The 21882-nt window shown below is 42.1% G+C and overlaps 1 protein-coding gene across 1 annotated transcript; it reads right to left on the reverse strand.

Annotated features, from left to right (window-relative positions):
• Positions 1 to 725: 725 nt before the first annotated feature.
• Positions 726 to 3363, reverse strand: ACRALDRAFT_1064891 (uncharacterized protein). The gene has a single exon (XM_071017061.1). It carries the CDS (start codon positions 2665 to 2667, stop codon positions 1033 to 1035), a length of 1635 nt encoding a protein of 544 aa, XP_070874208.1. The 5' UTR covers positions 2668 to 3363; the 3' UTR covers positions 726 to 1032.
• Positions 3364 to 21882: the final 18519 nt, after the last annotated feature.

A 21882-nucleotide genomic window follows, 5' to 3' on the forward strand; every position in this document is an offset into this window, starting at 1 on the left:
GCAATATATAATACTCTTTATCTCCCCTCCTCCTCTTTGCTTATATGTTTTACTTTACTCCGTTTATATTATTTCCTAATAGAAAAGTACTATACGACCTATATACTATTAGGGTACGAGATACTATACGAACACTATATTTACTTATAATACAACGGAGGACTACCGTTTTAGCCGTCCTTTGCTCTAGATAAAGAGATACCCATAATAAAAAAGACCACTACTACTACTACTACTACTACCGGTACGCGATATCTGCAGCTAAGATAGTGGAGTATACAGACTACTACGCGGGCTCGCGTAACCTTCCGAAAGAGGATAGAGAGGGCTGCAAATACCAGACAGCGCGGCTATAAATAGTAGTACTCGTGAGGTGCCTAGGTAAGTACCAATGCTACCATCTCAAGTACTCAAGATGATCGTTAGACGATACCGTATAGGTTCAGGCTCACCAAGCTCAGTTCAAACACTACAAATATTTCATCACAGTGACCGACACTCGCGAAACGTTTTTCCTATGGCAAGGCTCGAAGCTTGACATGGGAGTGATGATGCAGGATATATTACTGACTGTAATGGAGTTATGTTAAATTCACGTAGAGAAAACGCTGAATTGGGATGGCGATGCGGACAACGGAAAAATCGTTCCGTCGTTCGGTTTGGCGGTCGCTCCTTTTCTCCGCAAAGAATCCACTTCGATGTTGTAGATTCTTAATTCTATCTTTAGTTTGATATATATTTTCTTTCCTGTATCCTTAGTTAGGCGCCGTGTCCTGCCCATTTCGTGTTTTTAAATCCAGTTTGTCCGGACACCATGCAATGTTATGCTAATGATACTCTTAACCAACTCGACGGCAACCCGCCAAGACCTTCGACAGCCCAGGAAGCCATACTCATCATCGGACCGTTGCGTCTAGGTAGACACCCACCCACCAAAGTCACCAGAGCTTATATATATATATATATATAATATATATATATATACGTCCCACCCAAGAGAAGTATCGGGCGTTCCTCTCGCCATGAGACGTCTCACCTGATCCATTTGGCATAGGCCCATTTCATTCTGCTGAAGGTCTGTACTTGAACTGGATACCTCTTAGGGCTGGCCAGATCCTCCAGATCCTTGAGAAATTCCTTTTCCATATGCCGTGGTAGCACCTTCGACATGACGTTCCGCAGTACGTGCACCTCGCACAATAACCGGCCATGATCCCGGTAGTGGAGAAATTCATTGGCCGTCGGTGTCGCTTCAGTCAAGATGCGGTCGATCTTCAGCATGATCCGTAGCACCTGATCCCCCTGGCGCTGGTTACGAGCTCCACGCCGCCCGCCGAAGACTCCTCGTATGTGCTGGACCACTCCCGCGGTAACGAGTATGCCCGGTGTCAGACCCACCAAGGCAAAGACGAGCTCCTGGCTCCTTAGCAGAGCGTCGATGCCGCTGACAGCTACCTCAAGATCGACTTTGGTCTTCTGGACTTGGATCAGCAGTGACCGGACGAGGTCCCCTCGCACCGCACCCCTGAAAGGCCGTCGAAGGTCAGTCTCATACGCCCGCAAGACCGGGGTCAAATCCCCTTGATAGACCTTGGCCCGAATCCCCGCTACTTGTGCGTCGGTGAGCGGGCCTGACGATCCTGCAAAGTGGGGGTTGTCGAGGGCGAAGTCAATTACCATGCGTTCAAGACTCTCTCGATCGGCCTTGAGGCTGTCGCGGCTCATGATAGCGATCTCACTCGCCTCGTCATGTCGAATCGTGCGAACCATGTTGCGAACCGGCTGGATGACCCAGTTGGCCCAGAAATCTCGAGCAGTCACCGCAATGTCTCGCGCCCAGGTAGCCAACTCGGCTTTCCTATTCACAAGGATGCGCAGGACGGTGGTAGAGGACAGAGCGGCCAGTGTCGCAGGAAGCCAGTACCGCACTATTGCCGACGGCCGCCCATGTTCCCGGACAACATGCTGCAATTCCCGGGTTCTCTGGGGAAGCTTGTGCTCAAGGATGTATAGGAGCCGCTGGGCGGCGGCAGAAACTCGCAATGGGGCTTGGGGATCGTCGAACTGTGTACCGAGCTCGGCATCTTCGTATATGGTGCGGAAGACAGTCGTCTCGAAATCCTGTGGAAAGCTGTCTAATTCCAAAATCTTGTCGAGGACCGCGTCCATCATTGCCACTGTCTTGGACACGACAGGTTTCCAGTGAAGGAGGTCCATGATTTCATCGTCAGACTTGGCGTCGTCCTGATCCATTCCAAAGGCGAGGCCTTCGTCGACCAACATGCCAAGCCCGGTGGACGTAATGTCCTTGAGCTTGTTGAGCTCGGCGAGGTGCCGACGTACCTCGCGGCGGTGCCGAGACACTGGAGAGAGGACCTTGCCGCGAATGGTCGCCAGGGAGCGCTCGCGAACGCTCCTTTGAACTATACCGTAGAACTGGACCCAGGGCCCCACCAGACCCTTCCAAGTAGACCCGGGAGGAGGTTCGCGTGCAGTATTGATGTCCCCAATGTGGTCTTGAACGCTGCATCGAATTTTGTGAAAGGCATCCCAGAGGTGTAGTGGTGACGTTTGTATGGTGTAAAGGATGGTATAAGTGTACGAGCCTAGCGTCTCCTCCCAATATTGGATGTCATCACTCAGCGGAATTATCTGGTCAAAGAGCATGTTGAGAAGGTGACCATAGACCTGCACGGTGGCCCTGCTGATCAGTAGCCACTCCACATTGGACTGGTGGAGTTTGTCTGGAGCTGATCTGTCGGCTATGGAATCCGCATCATCAAGGTTGGCAAGTCGGGATTGTCGAAGAAGGGCTTGGATGCGAGACGGGGAGACTTGGGATAGGGGAGAGGCGGCGGGAGATAGGGAGTTAACAATGCGGAGCAATTCCTGAACTCGAGGAGTGGATAGCGCTTTGTTGGCGAGTTCCGTGTCAATGTGCTCGGCGCCTTGCGTGAGGCCGTCCGAGAGCTGGTCTAGGTCTGGTGGAGGAAGCCTGCTGAACCCTAGAGCGATCCGATCAAGCTGTGTATCGATCTCGCGTACACGACTGCACGAGTAGAAAGGATCGTCAGTCAATATTTCACGACGTCACTGGGACAGACTGTACATGGCTGAAGCAACAGAGTTATATGATGCGAAGACAACAGTTGGGAACGAACTCTGTGACGATAGACATGGCAGGCTGTCGAGGAGCAGATTGGCTGCCTAGAGAGGTCTGCTGAAGTTAATTAGGTCTAAAAAGTTTCCCATGCGAATAGACGCCTTCTCAGACAAGCCTTTCTTGTTGAATAGTAACCTAAGTAGGTCGTCAGGGAGAAGGTGCGAGCTGCAGCATTTGGCGTGCCGAAACAGCTGGATAACGTCACTTCAGGACTGCATTCGTTTATAGGGGTTAATAGTCCGTGGGTTTGGTGCCTGGGCAGCCTACAGGTAGAGTGACATAATAAGGCCGCTGAGTAAGTTGGCCACTTGCCTACGAGTACCGGTATTTGTACGCCCCCTGTTCACTATTTGTTATCCACTCAACCCCAATTAGAAAGGTGAAGCGACCGCGTGTATAACCGAAATCTTAACTCTAAATATTACGTACCGGTACTTTAAGATAGGCAATAGATAATATAAATTTTTAGTAACTTATACCTTATATAATAAAAAGTTAATTTATAGCTTATTCTAGGTATATTTATATTAGCACTAAGTCCCCTAAAATTTATAATATCCTATAGCTATCCAAAGCCGGTAATAGCTCTTATTATAACCACCTATAAAGAGCTACTCGATACCGTAAGGCCTATTACTAGTAATTCGGATTTAGAGTAATTATATTATGCTCTAGAAAACGCGTAGGCGGTAACGTCTTTTATATAACCCTCGCCTATAACCGTAGCGGCCCTATAAGAGTATTAATAGCATAGTTTAGACACACTAAAATAACTAAAATCGGATACCCTTAGAGGGCCGCGATAGTATAGTCTAGGGACGGATAGACGTTTATTATCGCGGATAAGAACGCCTATAACCACCCGCCCCTTACCGCTAGTAGAATCGCGGCGTCGGCGACTATAAGACTCGATTCCTAGTATATAGTCAGTATACCTTTAATCAGGACGATAGTTAAATAATTATTAGGAATAGGAAAGCTAACGGCCCTAGGGATTACTAGGTAAACATAGTAAAAGCTTAGGAAGAATCTGCCTAACGGTCTTACCCTTAGCTAGCAGGACGTACGAAATTATGAAGGCTAGTTACGGCATAATAAATACGGGCCTTTAACCTTAGGGTAGTATTTCCTCGAAAAGATTAAGGCCTAGGAGTTAGGCGAATACTATATCCGCTAGGGTTTTAATTATAAGAGCCGCTATATTAATATAGTATTCTAGACCTATTAAGACTATATAGAATAGTAATAAGAGAACCCGGAACTATTAATAATAGATTATACCTATTCTATTAATAAACGAGTATTAGGGATCCCGGGATTAATTGCTTTTAGCTAACCTTATCTTAAGTAAACCGGTTTAATATACTATTATTTAAGGTTATAGACGTGGCGGCGGATTATAGTATATATAACTATTACTTTACCTTAGTCTTAAGGGAAAATCGCGATGCCTTTAAATAAGTATACGACTGGATTAAGGCGGTGATAGGCAGTAAGCGTATTAGGTGTCTAAGTGTTATTATCACTAACTTCGATAAAGCTCTTAGAAATACTTTAGATATCGTTTTCCTAACTATTCCGTAGTATAGTAAGTAATTAAGAGTGATGAGTGGGCGACCCATATCCAAATGTTATCACCAAAACCTTATTTTAGCCCTTCGAATACGAATATAAATAACTTTACGAATACTACTTCTAAAATCTTGGAAAAATCGGATTTATAAAGGGGAGTAACCGTATAAAAGGAATATCTGTGAATGATTCGAGATAATCCAGTAAGATATATTAGTTATTGTGGATAACTTTCGTATATATTAAGAATACAGTTACTAGCTTAGAAAAGAAGAAAGAGAGGAAGAGAGAGGGAAAAAGCAGATATATATAAAAAAAGGAATAAAGAAGAGAAGGATACTGTATTACGCAGTAGACTTAATATAAGCTTTCTACCTTACGCAATAGTTCACTATTGCGTAGTAGACTGCGTTGCATTACGCAATAGACTTCTTCTCTTCTCGTATTTCATATTACTAACTTTATATATTAATAATCAAGCCATAAATGCTTTATTAATATTATTAATATATATAGGTCAGTATAAAGATATATATATCTTTATGCTCCTTATTCTTCTGCCTATAACTATATAATAGTCATGAATAGCAGATATTAACACCCCTCGTAAGCTAGACATTCTAGCTTAGATAGCTAAATTAATAGCTTCTAAAAAGGGTATTAAGGCTCTTCTTTTCGACTTTTTTCTGTTTATATAAAGAATAAGTCCATAGCATTGTATATATAATATAGGAGAAAAAAGTATTTTAAAAACCCCTTTTTGATTTAAGAAAATCTCCTTAAAAGGCATATAATTCTTTAACTTAGGCAAAAACTCTTATAATAGGGAAAAAATACCCTAAGTATAATAGTAGGAAAACCTATAGGGTAACCCTATATAGGTGAGAAAACCCCACTTCCGAGGTAGATCTCTTTATTTATTTATTTATTAGTTCTTACTCCGCTATCCTATATATATACTAGGAGCCAGAATTCTAACTACACGTGCTACGCACCACTATCCAGCACCATACCAGGACCCAAAACCATATAGCTCCAGATTAGTGCCAGCACTATACGGGCACTAAACCCGTATAGCGCTGGATTAATGCTAGCCCTATACTAGCACTAAACCAGTATAGCGCTAGATCGGTGCTAGCACCGTCCTCGCACTATACTTAGTATAGCGCCTAGCCTTAGATAGCCCGAGGTTCCCCCGTAGATATATATAGCCGGAACCTCGCCCTCTTCTTTAGAGAATCTATCCTATTTATATATTATTTACTATACCCTAAGGTTACCTAACTTAAATCCTCTTATAGGTCCTATAATACTGGCTAGCCAGAGATATATACGGTTAGTGTATATTAAATAATAGTAACTAAAATAAGATTATTCGATCTTAGTAAGGTTCGCGTACCGATCCTATTAAACGACTATAAAGACTATTCTAGTTATACGATCCTAGGGTAAGTAAGTATCCGTTATTAATAAAGTGCCTCCCCTTAAATAGGACTAGGCGATAAGCAGCGACTATTAAGCCATAGCCTAATAGTGCCGATAAGGAACTATTTACCTACGCGCCCCTTACTATATTTACTAGCCCTCTAGGGTAAAGTATAAAGGTCTGCGTACTAAACCCTTATTTAGTTAAATAGCTATATATAGCGCCCTAAGCGGATACGTAGCTAAAGCGGTACCGGTTACCTATAGTCTATTAAGTAAAGCGCCTCCCCTTTATTAGGACTAGGCGAGTAAGCGATAAGTATAAGAGTCCACGAGTACTAGTTATCCGATAGGCCTATACCTAAAATAACCTATTAAACACTAAATAGTATTATTATAGAACCCGCTTAATAATAACTAACGCTCCTTACCCCGTTCTCCTAGACTCTCCCCCTACGCTAAGGGATCTAAAAGGCGTATATCCCCTTACTATAATAGCGAACGCCTATCCAGATATAGCCGAAAAGGTTCTTACGCCTAAATATCGGCTACTCCTCTTTATAGCCGAGTAAGCAGGGAACCTCCCTAATACTAATAGAGCTAGCTAGGCTACGACTTTAAGAGGAAGAGTCTCTAAAGCGGTCCTGCCTCCTTAGCTAACCTATCCTGCTAAGTAGGTTACTTATCACGACTCTTTCATAAAGGTATTCTATAATTAGCTAAAGAAGGAGCCCGAATATATCGACCTTTATAAGTTTATGGTTATACCCCGTAATAGCATAATAAAGGGAAAGGAGCCAGCCCCTTTTACCGCCGGCCACGATTCTCCGCTAGTAAAACTAAAGATTAAGGTTAAGGGATCGGAATCGCTTTTAATCCGCCCCGCTATAAGTATAGTCGAACGGCTAATCGGAAGTTTCCCCGAAAATATAGCGGAAAGCCCTTTATTAAAATACGCTAAACCTTTTAAAGGAACGCCCGACTATACCCTAACGCCTAATAACTATATACTATTATCTAACTAGGAAAGTTATTAAGCCGATACTATAAGCCACCACGATAAACGTATAAGCCCTACGCCCTCCGATATTATATACTACCCTCGCGATAAGATAGAGGATATCGGATCCGGGAATAATAGGAACCCGGAACGCTAATAGTACCAGATAGCCCCTCCGGGTAATAGTCCTCCCGGATATAATCCTCCTAGTATAGGCCCTCCTCTAAGGAACACGCCGGATATTAACTACCCGAAACTATACCTATATATATAATAATCGGATTTACTCGCTATCCTTAGCTAGCGCGATAATCGGATATACTAATTTAAGGCCGATAACCTAGGCTACTTTAAACCTCCCTTATACTTTATTACCGACTAGGATCTCGAAACTAAAAGAACTAAACTAATCTATATAAACGTTTTCCGTTTTACTAATATAATAAACTAGTATACCGGCCTAAATACCTAGCACCGCGAGTCCCTTCCCCGCGGACTAGCCCGCTATTTATTAGGCGAGGTATCCGTATAGTTTATAAGCCTCGATAAAGGATAATATTTATACCTTATTATAATAGTCACCGTTACGGAATAAAAGACCGCCTTATAGGAAAGGTTCCGATTACTTTAAGAGGAAGCCGAGTATAAGCTAAGATATAAGCGATATACCCTAAACGATATAGTTACCCGCCGCGATATCCGTGTCTTTATAGATAAGGTAATCCGATTAGCGAAGGCGGCTAATAAACCTAGAGGTAAGTATTTAGCTCTTATATAAGATCGCTTAGACGCTAACCTAATAAACACTATTCCCTATCCCGGACTAGAGACTATAACGACCGACTTTATAAATAGCCTAGCTAGTATAATACTAGGATAATACTAGAACTATACTAATAGAGCCTAGAAGGTACTTATTACTAAACGAACACTGCTATAGATCGAATAGATATCGATATCGAACTAATCTTCCTAGGTATATTCGCCTTTTCCCTAATACCTGGATCGACACGGTAGCCCGGCTTTATACCGCTTATTATAGCCCGAATAGCGTTCCCTAGCGCCGGATCGTCGTCCGCTATTCCCGGAATATCGCTTACTAGGACCAGGACCAGGATAATTCCGCCGGAATAACCGCGCCCTACTAGGCCTAGGAACGCTAAACCGCTACGTGAATAAACACGGCTAATATCTCTTAGCTAATAATATATCCGATTAACTAGCGCGCGGTAACCGGAACTTTTACTAGGAACGATCCAGGGATCTAGTAAATACTACTATTAATAATAAGGTCTCCGATAAAGGATATAAGAGTAATAATAAACCAGAGGACCTATACTATTTCGAAAAGGAGTCTAATAGTTCCGAGGACCGTATAAATAATAAAGCTAAGACCGATAAAGGCAGTAATTAACTATACTAGGTCGCTAATAGACCCGGATTTATACCTAAGTACTATAATCTCTACTAGGTATAATAATAATATACTAGGTATAAATAGCTAGTAAAATCTAATAATAAGGCCCTCCACTATAAGAAGTCCTGTTCCTACCTATTTCTAATAAAGGAATAAGGCGGTTAGAACTCCCCGCTAATTAAAGGCGCCTTATAGGAAGTAATAAACCTAATAGCCGGCCTATACGGTTATATATATATAAGGGTCTAAGTTTATATAACCCTAGATAGCGCTCTTTTTAAAGTTTATATTAATTTAGGTGCCTCGCGATACGTTATAAGCTAGTATCTCCTCCCCTACCTCCCTAATATAGAAGTTAATACGTCTAAGAGATCTACGCTTCGCGGCGTGGGTACTTTAGATACTATCGGATAGGCTTTATTTACCCTGCTAGTATAAGGCATAGTGGACGGCTAGCCCTAAGTTAGACGGCTATACGTGAAAGCTTAGGTGGTTCCTAAGCTTAAAGCCGGTCTACTCCTCGGGCAGGAATTTAATTATCTAAATAAGGTTAATATCCTTAATTCGCGGAACGCTATCTAGATTAGGTCCTATAAAGGTCTTATTATCCCGGCGTATATCTTCGCTAAATATTCGTTAGTTAGGCGCCGATTTAAAGCCGCTAAGAAGGTTATTATTCCACTATATTAGTATAGATTCGTCTTATTTAAGGAATAGAACGTTACCTTAGACTTTATAGAATTCTAACCGGATATTAAGGGTTTACTAAACTATATCCTTAGCGAAGGGATATCCGTCCTAATCTATAACGCTAATAACCGGCCTACTTATTTCCTAGGGCAGTAAGCTAGGGTATATAGATCCTTTCCACGCTAACGGATATTTTAATATAAAGTAAGATAAAGCCCGCGATATTCTAATAAAATAACTAAGGGCCGCTAAGAAGTCCTTAAGTCCGGAAGGATAAGTCGATATCTTTAGAGGGTATTTACCTATTAGCGGGAAGCTCGGAATCGCTAAGAGCCTAGATACCCCGACTAAAGCGACTCTAGAAGGCGTGACTATTTATAACTATAGACCCTGCTTTATATAGCGCTTTACTAGGATTATCGGTAACCACTCTAAGGTTTAGATAGACTAAGGCGTTATCGATATAGATAAGAAGGACTATATACGCGTCCCCCTAATCGACGGCTAGTATACTTAAAGGATTAGCTAAAAGCTATATCCGCTTAGCTATAAGGACTAAGCCTTTTTAGACTAGACCCTAGATAGACTCTATAACCAGGACCGTATAGAATAGACGTTAGTATTAACGCCCTTTAATACTCTGGTTTTTATTATATAATAAGAGGTAAAAGGTAAATATAAAGGTTATATAATAGTCGACCTTTATACCCTAAATAAGGTTATTATCCTAGATATATACCCGATACCGCTCTAGGATAAGGTTATTAAGCGACTCCGAGGGAAGAAGTTTATCTCCGTTATTAACGCCCGGGCTTTCTTCTACTAGTTCCCTATATATAAACTATACCGTGAGCGGTTTACTATTATTTCCTAATAGGGATAGGAACGACTAAAGGTCGCCCTAATAGGCTTCTATAACTTACCCGCGTATATCTAACGCTATATAGACTAGCTCCTTTACCCGTACTAGGACTTTATCTCCGCCTTTATCGATAATATCGTTATTACGTCGGATATTAAGGACGATTATACTAAGCACTTAAACACGGTACTCTCCTTATTTAGTAAAAAAAGGATTAGTATCTCTCCCGATAAGTCCTTTATTAAATATCCGTTAGTTTAATTACTAGGATTTAAGGTGGACGCCCTTAGGCTATCGAATACTAAAGAACGTACCGAGGCTTTATAAAAGATTCGCCCTCCGACTTCTCTTTAGTCCTTAGAATATTAGATTAGGATAATAGGGTGGCTTCGCTATCTTATTCCCTGATTCTCCTATTAAATCACTCCCCTCTAGTAATAGAAAATAACCCTTCTTACTAAGGCTCGCTAAATTAGGAAAGATAAGGGATAGGCCCGTAAGGCGTATACTAAACGCATAATATTTAAGGCTATTACTAAAGAGTTAGCTACGTTCTATAATATCACCGGCGCTCTTACCTTAGATACTTACCTATTCTATTATATCCTTACTAAGATCCTTTTTATTTAGCTAGACGCCTTTAAAAAGCACTGGTTCTCCGCTATACTCTTCTAACTAGTCGATAAGACCGAATAGCTTATAAAAAGAACCTTTAAGAAAACCGATATTCGACTAGTGCTTTATATTAGTAAGGGGCTTAACGCCGCTAAAGAAAAGTACTAGCCTACGGAACTTAAGGTCGCCTACCTAGTATAGGCCGTTTATAAGACCCGTACTATTATTTAGTTAGCTTATCGTAACCCGACTATAGTCCCTATAGACTATACCGCTATTATCGGTATTATAAAGTCGATAATCCTATCTAGCACTAATTAGACCAGGCTAAATATAAAGCTTACCCTCTCCTCCGAGTTTCTTAGCTAATTCTAGTTAAATTATCGATATATTCTAGGTAAAACGAATATAGTAGCTAACGCTTTATCTTAGCTGCCTACTATTAACGGCCCTTAGGCCGAAGGCCTAGGCGAATTAGACTGGATTTAGGAAAACCAGGCTATACACTATATTAGCGAAATCTAAATAAAGGATAATATACGATAAAGGATTATTAAAGGATACGCTAACGACTCGAAATAGGCACCTATCCTTACTTAGACCACTAACTATAACTTATTAGTTAAGATCCTTTTCGAGGTGGATAATAGTCTCCTATACTAAGTAGACTTAAATAAAAGAAAGCGCCTTTATATCCCCTTCTCCTTATATAAGGAATTCCTTTAAGCCGCCTATAATAACCGGTATTATTTCGGAGCTAAACGGATATAGTATAATTTAGTTAGCCGCTTCGTAATCTTATAACTCCGTAAAGAGGTCGACTTATATATTGCTTAATATAAGATATATTATACCCACTAAACGGATCGGCAGGCTCCCCTTAGTAAGATATAGCCTATCCTAATACCCCTAATCCCTTTCTATACTATCGCTATAGACTTTATTATCGGACTACCCGAGGTGCCCTCCGTAAAGACACCTTAGCAGCGCGAAGGCTTCCCTTTATTCGATACCCTCCTAACCGTCACGGATAAGTTCTTAAAGGCCTCCCTGCTTATCCCTGGCTATAGCACCTACACCGCTAAGGACTAGGCGTCCGTGCTCTTTTAAGCCCTCTAGATAGGTAATTAGGGTATCCCCCGTGTTATTATCTCGGACTAAGATCCTAAGTTCTTACCAGACTTCTAGACAACTCTATAAAAGGTAGCCAGAACTAAGCTAAAGTTCTTAACGGCCTAGTATCCCTAAACTAATAGTATTTCCGAGAGGAAGAACTAAACCGTTAAGATCGGGATACGTATATACCTAGCAGATAACCTAAACGCCCTATAGCCGAAGGTGATTATACCTCTTTAGTTTAACCTAAATAACGCCTTTAATAAGATACTCGGCTATATACTAAATAAGATACTATATAGTACTAAAACGAGTAGCCTACTTGATCTAATTAGTAATCTTAATTCTAAGTTTATATATAAGATATTCTAGGATGATACGAAACTTACTATTATAATAGCTTAGATATATATAAAACGCCTATATAATAAGAAACGGCGTAATATTCGGTTTTAGCCCGGCGACCGTGTATATATCCGCCTTAGCTATAGATACTCGCTCCTAGGTAAAGCCAGCCCTAAGCTCGGCGCTTAAGGGATAGGCCCCTTTAATAATATACACTAACCGTATATATCTCTGGCCAGCCAGTACTATAGGACCTATAAGAGGATTTAAGTTAGGCAACCTTAGGGTATAGTAAATAATATATAAATAGGATGGATTCTCTAAAGGGGAGGGCGAGGTTCTAGTCGTGTATATCTATAGGGGAACCTCGGACTATCTAAGGCTAGGCGCTATACTAGGTATACTGCTAGGATAGTGCTAGCGCCGGTCCGGCGCTATACTGATTTAGTGCTAGTATAGGGCTAGCACTAATCCAGCGCTATACGGGTTTAGTGCCTGTATAGTATTAGCACTAATCTGGAACTATATAGTTTTAGGTCCTGATATAGTGCCGGATAGTAGTGCGTAGCATATACCCCGGGAAAGATAAAGCCCTGCGTCCCGCGGGCTTCGCCGTCCCTTAAGGTCTACAATATCTAACTTAGACTCGGCGTGGCCGATTATTATACTGGTGATAAATAGTAGACGTGGTTATAATTCTCTATTTTTAGCCGGGGCTAAATAAATAAATAAATAAATAAATAAATAAAAAAACTATAGTATAGAATAGCGCCCTATAGCGTATATTCCTAACTCTATTAGGCTCCGTTAGTGGCGCTAGCAATTACGCCCATTTACCCGTCCCTCCGTTATATACTTACTAACCTAGGACTTAGTATAAATAAAAGAATATAAGAACTCCCGAAAAAAAGAAGAAAAACAAAAAAAATTTAAGGTAAATAAGCTAAACCCTTTTAGTCTTACTCTGTTATAGAATCTTAACCTCGGGAGCCTCGGGCTCTATATTAGGTAATCCCTATTCTTTTATAGGTAGGTCGAGGATAGTAGCCGCGTCCGCCGGGCAGATTTCCTCTAGGCGGCTTTCTAGATCGCTGCCTACCAGGTCGTATAAGGCCAGGAGCCCCTTATGGCCGTTCTTACTATAATAGTTATGGATAGCGGCCGTATAGTGGATAAGGTTAGTTACCGTTTAGGTATTAGTGGTTAGCCGAAGGGATATAGTGTTCTTCTTATCTTCGTCTAGTTCCTTATTATTCTCTAGCTAAGCGACTTACGTGTATTATTCTATACGCTATATTATAATAAGGAACGGTAGGTCGACTGCCTACTATACTTTATTAGTTACGATATAATCCTTGATAAACTGTATCGTAAATTTAGCCGTGGGTAGTAGGGTAATGATAGCATAACGACGCTATATTATGATCGCTAACGTTTATCCGTTAGTCTCGAAATCTATACGCTACGCCTAAGCGCTAGGATCCTTAAGTCTAGCGGCGAAACTCTTAGTCGCTGATACCTATATCTTATCCTCCCCGTGTCTAGTAAAGAATAGCTTCCTGCCTAGCCCCGTGGGGCCCGATCCGTTATACGCCCTTTTCCTAGAGGCGGTATCGTTAGCGGGCGTGTTAGCGCTAGCGTTAGCCGGGGACGGTTATAGACTAGTCTAAGCGAGGATATCTATAACTAAGCGAATAGCGGGCGTGGGTTACTCCTTAAGCGTCTATATATAGTTCTTAATAGCCGCAGCGTGCTACTAAATATACTCCCGGTACTCCTTAGTTACGGCTATAAAGGAGTCCACGTTAATACTACCCTTACTAAGCTTATTAATCGCGTCTACTAACACAAGACTAATACTATTCGTCTTATTAATCTTATTAATTATTACGGCTAATAGATTAGCACCGCGGAGTGCCGGGCTTTAGCGGTTACTCGGTATATTACTATAAGCGGCTGGTTATAGGTTAATCGTACTAAGTAAGGCCGAATAATTATATTAGCTAGAATTAAAGGAGAGGAAGAGAAAAGGTATAGGAAGGTGGGTGCAGAATCTGCTAAGTATATACGAGTCCGCCGTGAGGGCAGAGCGTGGTCCGAGCGTGGGACTCGCGCGCTGGTTAGTTATTCCGGCTTCTGCCGGATCTATGTATAAGTGGGGTTAACCTATAATAGTACCCCCCTCCCCCCCCCTCCCCCCCGGGTTAACTAAGACCCGAGCTCGATTTCCTAGAACGGAAATAAGGGAGGCGCGACCTACCTATTAATACTCCCTGCGTCTAGCTTAGGTAGTCCGTGTACTAAGGTCGCGATAAGTTCGCCCCGATATATTCCTAAGATCGTATATCCTTTAGATCTCGCGACGTGCCTGCCTATGGTATTAAATACGCGACGTTATTCCTACCTCTTTATTCGTGGCCACGTAATCGGACGGTTCCGAGGGCTTTAATCGATTTCCGCCCCTATAGTATCGTAGTATAAGCATAGTTTTCTTATTTTTTTCTAGTATAGTTGTTTTTTCTTCCTATAAGCCTATAACCTTATTTTAATAGTAAGCTTAATCCCCTAGCTATGCTAAGGATAGTCTGACTTTATGCTAACTCGCTGCTAGGTCACGTGTTTCTAGCTTTATCGGATTTTTTTTTAATAACGCCCTTTACTTTCGACTTTATTTTAATTAATAACACCTTTAATATAAATACCCTCGTTCTTCGGTTATTCGCGGCTAGTGCGCTAAGGCTAACTTCAGAGTTATAGATAGCTTCTCCTTATTATAGTAACCGTTGTGCCCGCGAGGGTAAGTAAGCGTCCCCCCCCCCCCCGGTAATAAGGTCGCTATACCCGTCTCCCCTACTAATAACGAGTTTAAGCGTGGAGCTTCTATAGAGGATATAGCCGGTTAGGCCCTCGCTATAATAGCGGATTCGAGTAAGCGTCTAAATAACGATAATATACGTGTTAATTCGGTATATTTCGCTATAAGTATCCTACTAACTCCTTAATAGTAAATAACTCCCTCTAAGCGCTAGTAAGGACCCCGTAACCCCCCCGGTCGGCCCCGGAAGGTTATATATCGCCCTTATAGTAATCGAGTTACTAGTATAAAATTCGAGTAGATATACTATTATTAGTCCGGGCCAGGAGCTACCCGATATAATACTAAGTGCTATAAGTATTTAGTCGGAATATATAGTTATAGCCCTATAAGTTATCCGCGACTTTATATATAACTTATTATACTAACGCTATACTCCTTATAGCTCCCTCCTAGCGCTATAGAATTTATTCCCCCTATAATTAAGGCGGGAAAGGCTTATAAGGCCGCTCCTAATAATATAGATATAAGTATAGCCCTGCTTATCTCGCGATTTACTTATTAATCCGCGTATAGCTTAAGGAGGCCTGGGTTATAGCCCGAGGCGACTATTATACCGCTATAAGTAAAGAGGATCCCGATAATACCGTTACCCCCGCTAAAAACGCTAGCGGCGATAAGGAAATCCGCTAGGAGCTCGCGGCGCTATAGCGCGAGACTATAGTATAAACGGAACTACTTCGCGGTATCCTAGCCGCTCTTTAGTTAAAGGGGGCCTCCGCGGCTACGGGTAGCAGCGGCGGTAGCGGAGCTACTAACTAGAATTAGCTCGAGGAGTATTTATACTTAGCCTAGAAGCCGGAGGGGGGGCTAGTAAATACCCCCCTATTAAATAAGGAATATCGGCTAATTTTCGAGAACGCACCGCGGGTTCCTTATAACCTCGTGTTCTTTTTATAGTATAATCGCTAAGAGGTCTATTATAAATATCCGCTATCCCGTATCGCTCCTTAAAAACGTCTAGTACTTAAGTATCTTATACGGCTTCTAGAGGTTCCTAAGTAGGCTCCGCGTAACCCGCCTAGCGTACTAGGACTTCGTGTCGTGTTCCGCGACCTTACCGCTTACTCCTCGCGTATAGAATCTCTTTTATTTCCTACTCTTCGCTATTATAAAGCGTGTCCTAAATTAGTTCGGGTTAGGGGTCGGTTACGACTTAGCTAGGGAGGGGGTCGCGACTAGCTCGTTTTAGGATATCGATATAGAAACAAGGATATATTCCTAAGGGTATATCTAACTCGATAATATAGGAGTTAATTACTTTTATTATTCTATACTTCTAATATAACTAGCTTAGCTTCTTTAAAGGCCTAGGCGTGGAATAGTTAGCTATAGAAAGCCAGGTAAGGTCTCCTACTTTAAAACGCTCTGCTAAGAGTCGCTACTTATTTACGGTTTCCTTATCCTATAATCGCTTTAAGGCTATAGCTGCTTATACGAACTCTATAGCCCCTTATAAGCGGCTTAGTAGATTATAAGCGGCGGCTTCCTTTAGGTATACGGGCGTAGGGTTATAGACTTAGATAGGGTTAAGGTAGAACCCGTGTTCTAAGAAGAAAGGGCTTAGCTAGGTCGTTAAGCTTTTCCTGCTATTTAACGATAACTACGCGGCGGGTAGTAGGCGACCCTAGTTATTCTAGGAGTAGTATACGAAGGTATAGAGGTAGGCCTAAATATCTTAGTTTAGTCTTTTAGGTCCTTTATCGGTCTAAGGGTAATAAGCTATACTAAGTCGCTGCTTAATCCTTATAAGCTTATAAAAGTGTCGCTAGAACCTCCCGGTCTAGTTCGAGCCTTAGTTATTAACGATTAAGAGGGGTATACCGTAGAACCTAAAGTGGTAGTTTAGGAAGCGTTCTGCGTAGGCCTCCGCTTCTATCGTTTCTATCGCTTTTAGTATCACTAACTTCGTTAGCCGGTCTATAATCACCTAAAGGAACCGCGCCCTATCCTCGCCGGTAGGTAGTAGGTCCGTTATAAAGTCTATTACGAGGTGGCTACGGATTCGCTTTAATATAAGTAGTGGTTTTAGTAGTCCGCGCTTCGCGTTCCGCTACTAGTTACTCCTATTACACGGATTATAGTTATATATAAACTTCCGTATATCCTTATTTATACCGGGCCAGAAAAACTATCGGGCTATTATAGCGATTATATTCTCCTTACCCGGGTAACCGCTAATAGTGAAGTCGTGGATCGCCTATACTAAGCGTCCCCTTAACGGCGAGTCTTCTCCGGAGCTCGGAACCTAAAGGCGATCCCGGAAAGTTATATATCCTATAGGGTTAAGAGAATATTCCGCGATCTATAGCTATAGCCTAAGGGATAGGTTAAAGCTATAGGCTCTTATAGTGATCGCGGCGAGGACTCCTTAGTACTAGGGGTCGGTTATTATAGTCTTATCCTAAAGTTATTAAAGGTCTTCGTTTACTTCGAATACGCGCTTAACGGATATTTTTTATATTATCGGCTTAGGGATCGTTTTTAGGATCACGGAGTTAGGTATTAATTAAATTACCTGTCCCTATTCCTAATCGTTTAAGCTATCCTTCGGGGCGTCCTATTCGCGATAGGAGAGCGTATCCGCCGCGAAGTTCTCTATACCTCGCCGGTACTTTAGTATAAAGTTAAACTAAGTCAGTTCGCCGGCCTAGCGGCTTTGCCTTTTAGTAAGGGACCGTTTAGTTATAAAGTACTCGAGGGCCTTATAATCTGATAATATTATAAATTACTCGTAGCTAGTTAGTTCTACTTTCTAGGTAAGTACGCAGCTTATAATTACTAGTATCTCCTTATTATAAATAGGGTAGTTATATTCCGCCGGGGTAAGCTTACGCGAGTAATAAGCGACTACGTAGCGATATCCTAGCTTATCTACCTAGGACAGGATACCACTTAACACGTAGCCCGAATAGTTAGTCTCTAATATAGTCTTATAGTCTGGGTTCTATAACTATAGGACGGGTTCTATCTAGAAAAGTCGTTTTAGCTCCTTAAAGGCGGCGTCTTCTTCGGCCCCCTACCTAAAAAGCCGATCTTTCTTTATTAGTGCCGAGAGGGGGGCTATAATACCTATAAAGTCGTAGATAAATATCCGGTAATAGTTCGCGAATCCTAAGAAGCTTCGCACTCCCTTTACCGAGGTAGGGGCCTCTTAGTCGCGGATTGCCTTTAACTTCTTAGGGTCGTAGGACACTCCCTTATCTATTATAACGATAAAGCCTAGGTATTTAACTATAGTCACGCTAAACTCGTACTTAGCCGGGTCTAGGTTTAGGCCGGCGTTTATAAGCCTATATAGCACTAGCCGGACCTTTGCTTTATAGTCCTTATAAGATCCACTAAAGTAAATTAGGATATTATCGATATATACGGTAACGAAGTCGTTAAGGAACTCCTATAGCGTCTAGTTAATATAGCGTTAGAAGGTGGCGGGTACGCCGCTTAGTCCGAAGGGGTATACTAGCTACTCGAAAAGACTAAAGCGCGTCCTAAAGGCTATTTTACTCTTATACCTAGGAGCTATACGGATCTTATAAAAGGTAGCGATTATATCGAGCTTCGTAAACCACTTAGCTTTAGCTAGGTTATATAGGGTCTTAGTGATTAGGGGAAGGGGGTAGCGATCTTGCTAAGTAATCGCGTTTAAGGCTTTATAGTTATAATAAAAGCGTAACCCGCCCCCCGGCTTCTTTATAAACAGGACCGGCATAGCCGCCGCTAAGCTACTAGCTTATATAAATCCCTTATCTATTAGGTCGTTAAGCGTCTTCCGGAGCACTAGTAACTCTTCTCTGGATATACCGTAAAGGGGCCCTTATAGTAGGGTCGGCTCGAGTCTATTAGGACCTCGCTTTAGGGTGATTTCGTGGTCGATACCTAGTCGGTAAGGGGGTAAGTCGTTAGCCTTATTAGGCGTAAAAAGGTCGCCGAACTCTTATAGTATATTTATAGGGATATAGTCCCGAGGGTCTACTAGTTCCTTTTTACGGAGGGCCTTATCGATATCCCGTATACTAATAGTATAAATAAAGGCGTTAAACTCGTCTTTTTCTTTTTCTTTTAACCCCCTTCTTATCTATTATATTATAGCCGTAAACACCGATCCCGAGACTAGCCTGGCCTTACGGATAGCTCGTATATTAGCTGGTTCTTCCTCGCCTACTAGTCGTAGGTCGATATTAGCGACTCTATAATATAACCTACGGTTCTTTACGTAATACATAACGTCGTTATATTCTAGCCACGGCTTCCCTAGGAATATATTTTAATCTAGTCCGTTTACTATATAGGCGAAGACTCGTTATATATAGCCGCTAATCTTTAGCTCGAACACAGCGATCCTGGCGCTAATAGCCGGCTTAGACGTATCCGAGAATCCCTTTAATAGTCGTTTCTTCTTATCGACTAACGGTAACTAAAGTCTTTAGGCGAATCGTTCGTTTATAGTAGCGTAGTAGTTATAACCCGTATTTATAAGAGTATATATATATCTTTTATTTACTCGCGTTAATATTAAGGCTAAGTCGCCGCTAGCTAGGTGTTTAAACGCCTCCTACTCCTACTATAGGGCGGCCGTTAGCTTTAACGCCCGTTTTCGCGCTAGAGCTATTCTTTTTCTGACTTATTGTTATCCGAACTATCCGAGCTTATAGCGATATCGCTATCCTCGGCCTAAACCTTCGCTACGCGGGCGCCCTTAGCTTTTAAGCCCTTATCCCGGGACTTATAGTTTATACGGATATATCCCTTCTTCCTATACCCCTAGCACTCCTGGTTATCACGAGGTTAGTCCGTGGTCGTATTAGGCCGGACCTAACTAATCCCTTTTATCGCGATATCTCTGTTAGCGTCGGTCTTTTTATATCGGCCCCGGGTTCGGTTTAGTATATAGGTATTCCGGCTAATTAGGCGTAGGCTTTTTAGCTTCTAGGCGATACTTTAGACCTTGGTAACCTAGCTTAGATAATTATAGGGTAACTTCGCGGTGACTAGGGCGCTATATAGCTTTTAGCTTAGGGCCCCCTTAAAGAAGGTGATCTTCGCCGAGTCTACCCACTTACTACCGCCTACTTAGGTAATCTATTTCTCGAATTTCGGTAGGAACTATATAAAGGTTTATTCCTTACGCTATCTAAGGGAACGTAGTGCGAAGGCGGCGCGAGGCTATTCGTTCTAGTCCTTATACGTGCGGTCTAGGTAGGTAAGGAATAACTCTAGGTCGCGGGTTCCTCCCGGCCCCCTAGTAGTATAAAAGGCCGACACCACTTACTAAGCACTCCCCTCTAGGTATAAGTTAATATAATACTATATTTCGGCTTAGTTATTAAATAAGTGTTCGTTTAATAATAGCTTATCACGTATCTACTATAACTAAGTGGCGTACTCCGTTCGCCTTCTACTAAATTTCACGGGGTATAGCAGGGGCTTAGTATATAGCGGATATAGTTCCTAACGTAGCTCCTACGGGACTTCGATTTAGGGAGGGGGAGTAGAGGTCGCTAGGGTAGGAGGGCCTATTACTAACTCCGCGGGTATATTTATAGGGGCTCCCTTTAAGGGGGGCGCGAGGTTAAGAGTAGGTTATTATAGGGCCTAGATATTCGCGAGGCCGTTTGTGAGTTATTAGAGTAGCTCTTATTATTAAGCTATCTATTCCTATAAAGGACCGAGCGTCGTATTAATAGCTTTAGTGATCCTTCCATTTATCCACTTAGCTAGCTTAGCGGGGTTTATAGGACCGCCGCCGCCTAACGGCGCGTTCGTATCTGGGTCTATACTAACACAGCGCGTGGGGTTCGCTAAATTCTAGCTATATAAGCGGCTAGTTATAGGTTAATCGCACTAAGTAAGGCCGAATAATTATATTAGCTAGAATTAAAGGAGAGGAAGAGAAAAGGTATAGGAAGGTGGGTATAGAATCTGCTAAGTATATACGAGTCCGCCGTGAGGGCAGAGCGTGGTCCGAGCGTGGGACTCGCGCGCTAGTTGGTTATTCCGGCTTCTGCCGGATCTATGTATAAGTGGGGTCAACCCATAACAGTTGCTTATATATATAGGGGAACTGGTCTCTATCACTACTAGTCGGCTAGCCTATCGGGCCGATCTATATAAGAATTACCTATCCGGGCCGCGGGGTGCGTTATATCTCGCTATTATAAGGTATTACTTAAACGACTAGTTATACTAGGGCTACTAGGCGATAGCTGGGTTATTATCTAATAGGAATTATAGCTATAGAAATTCCGACGTAATCTCCTTAGCCTTAGCTATAGAGACGCGCTTATTAGCTATAGGTTCTAGCGCGAATATAGTTTATTCTAGTCGTCTATTCTAAGGGTCGTCGTACCCTCTTTCTATCGCCTAGCAGCGGTATCTCTTAGTAATAGCCTCGTGTTCTACGATCCACTACTTAAATACTAGCCTAGCGGTGGTAAGGTGATATACCACGCCGTTCTTATCGCTAAATAAGCTGACTGCCCGGAAGTACCCCTTAAACGTTAGCCCGGATCCGTCCTGGCCGTTTTTAAACTAGTAAGTGAATTCTTCTCGAAGTTCTTAGTCTTTTAACCGGTAGACGTCGGTAGGGTATATAACGATATAGAAAGTTACGTTAGGGGGTATAAGTCTATAGCGGTTTATAGTATTAACTAGGGGAGGTTTACTTAGGACGCTTATAAACTCGGCCGGGGAATAGTGCTTAGTATAGTGGCGGACGTGCTTAGTATAGTAATAGATAAATAAGTATAAAGGGAATAGTGCTATGTGACGGAATATAATAGGGGTGATAAGACTCGATGGA

This window comes from Sodiomyces alcalophilus (genome assembly GCF_042370955.1).
Source record: "Sodiomyces alcalophilus JCM 7366 unplaced genomic scaffold ACRALscaffold_5, whole genome shotgun sequence".
NCBI classification, from domain to species: Eukaryota; Fungi; Ascomycota; class Sordariomycetes; order Glomerellales; family Plectosphaerellaceae; genus Sodiomyces; species Sodiomyces alcalophilus.

Coding starts and splice junctions, on each gene's coding strand:
- ACRALDRAFT_1064891 (XM_071017061.1), bottom strand. CDS start 2,667: ATGCTCTTTGACCAGATAATTCCGCTGAGTGATGACATCCAATATTGG.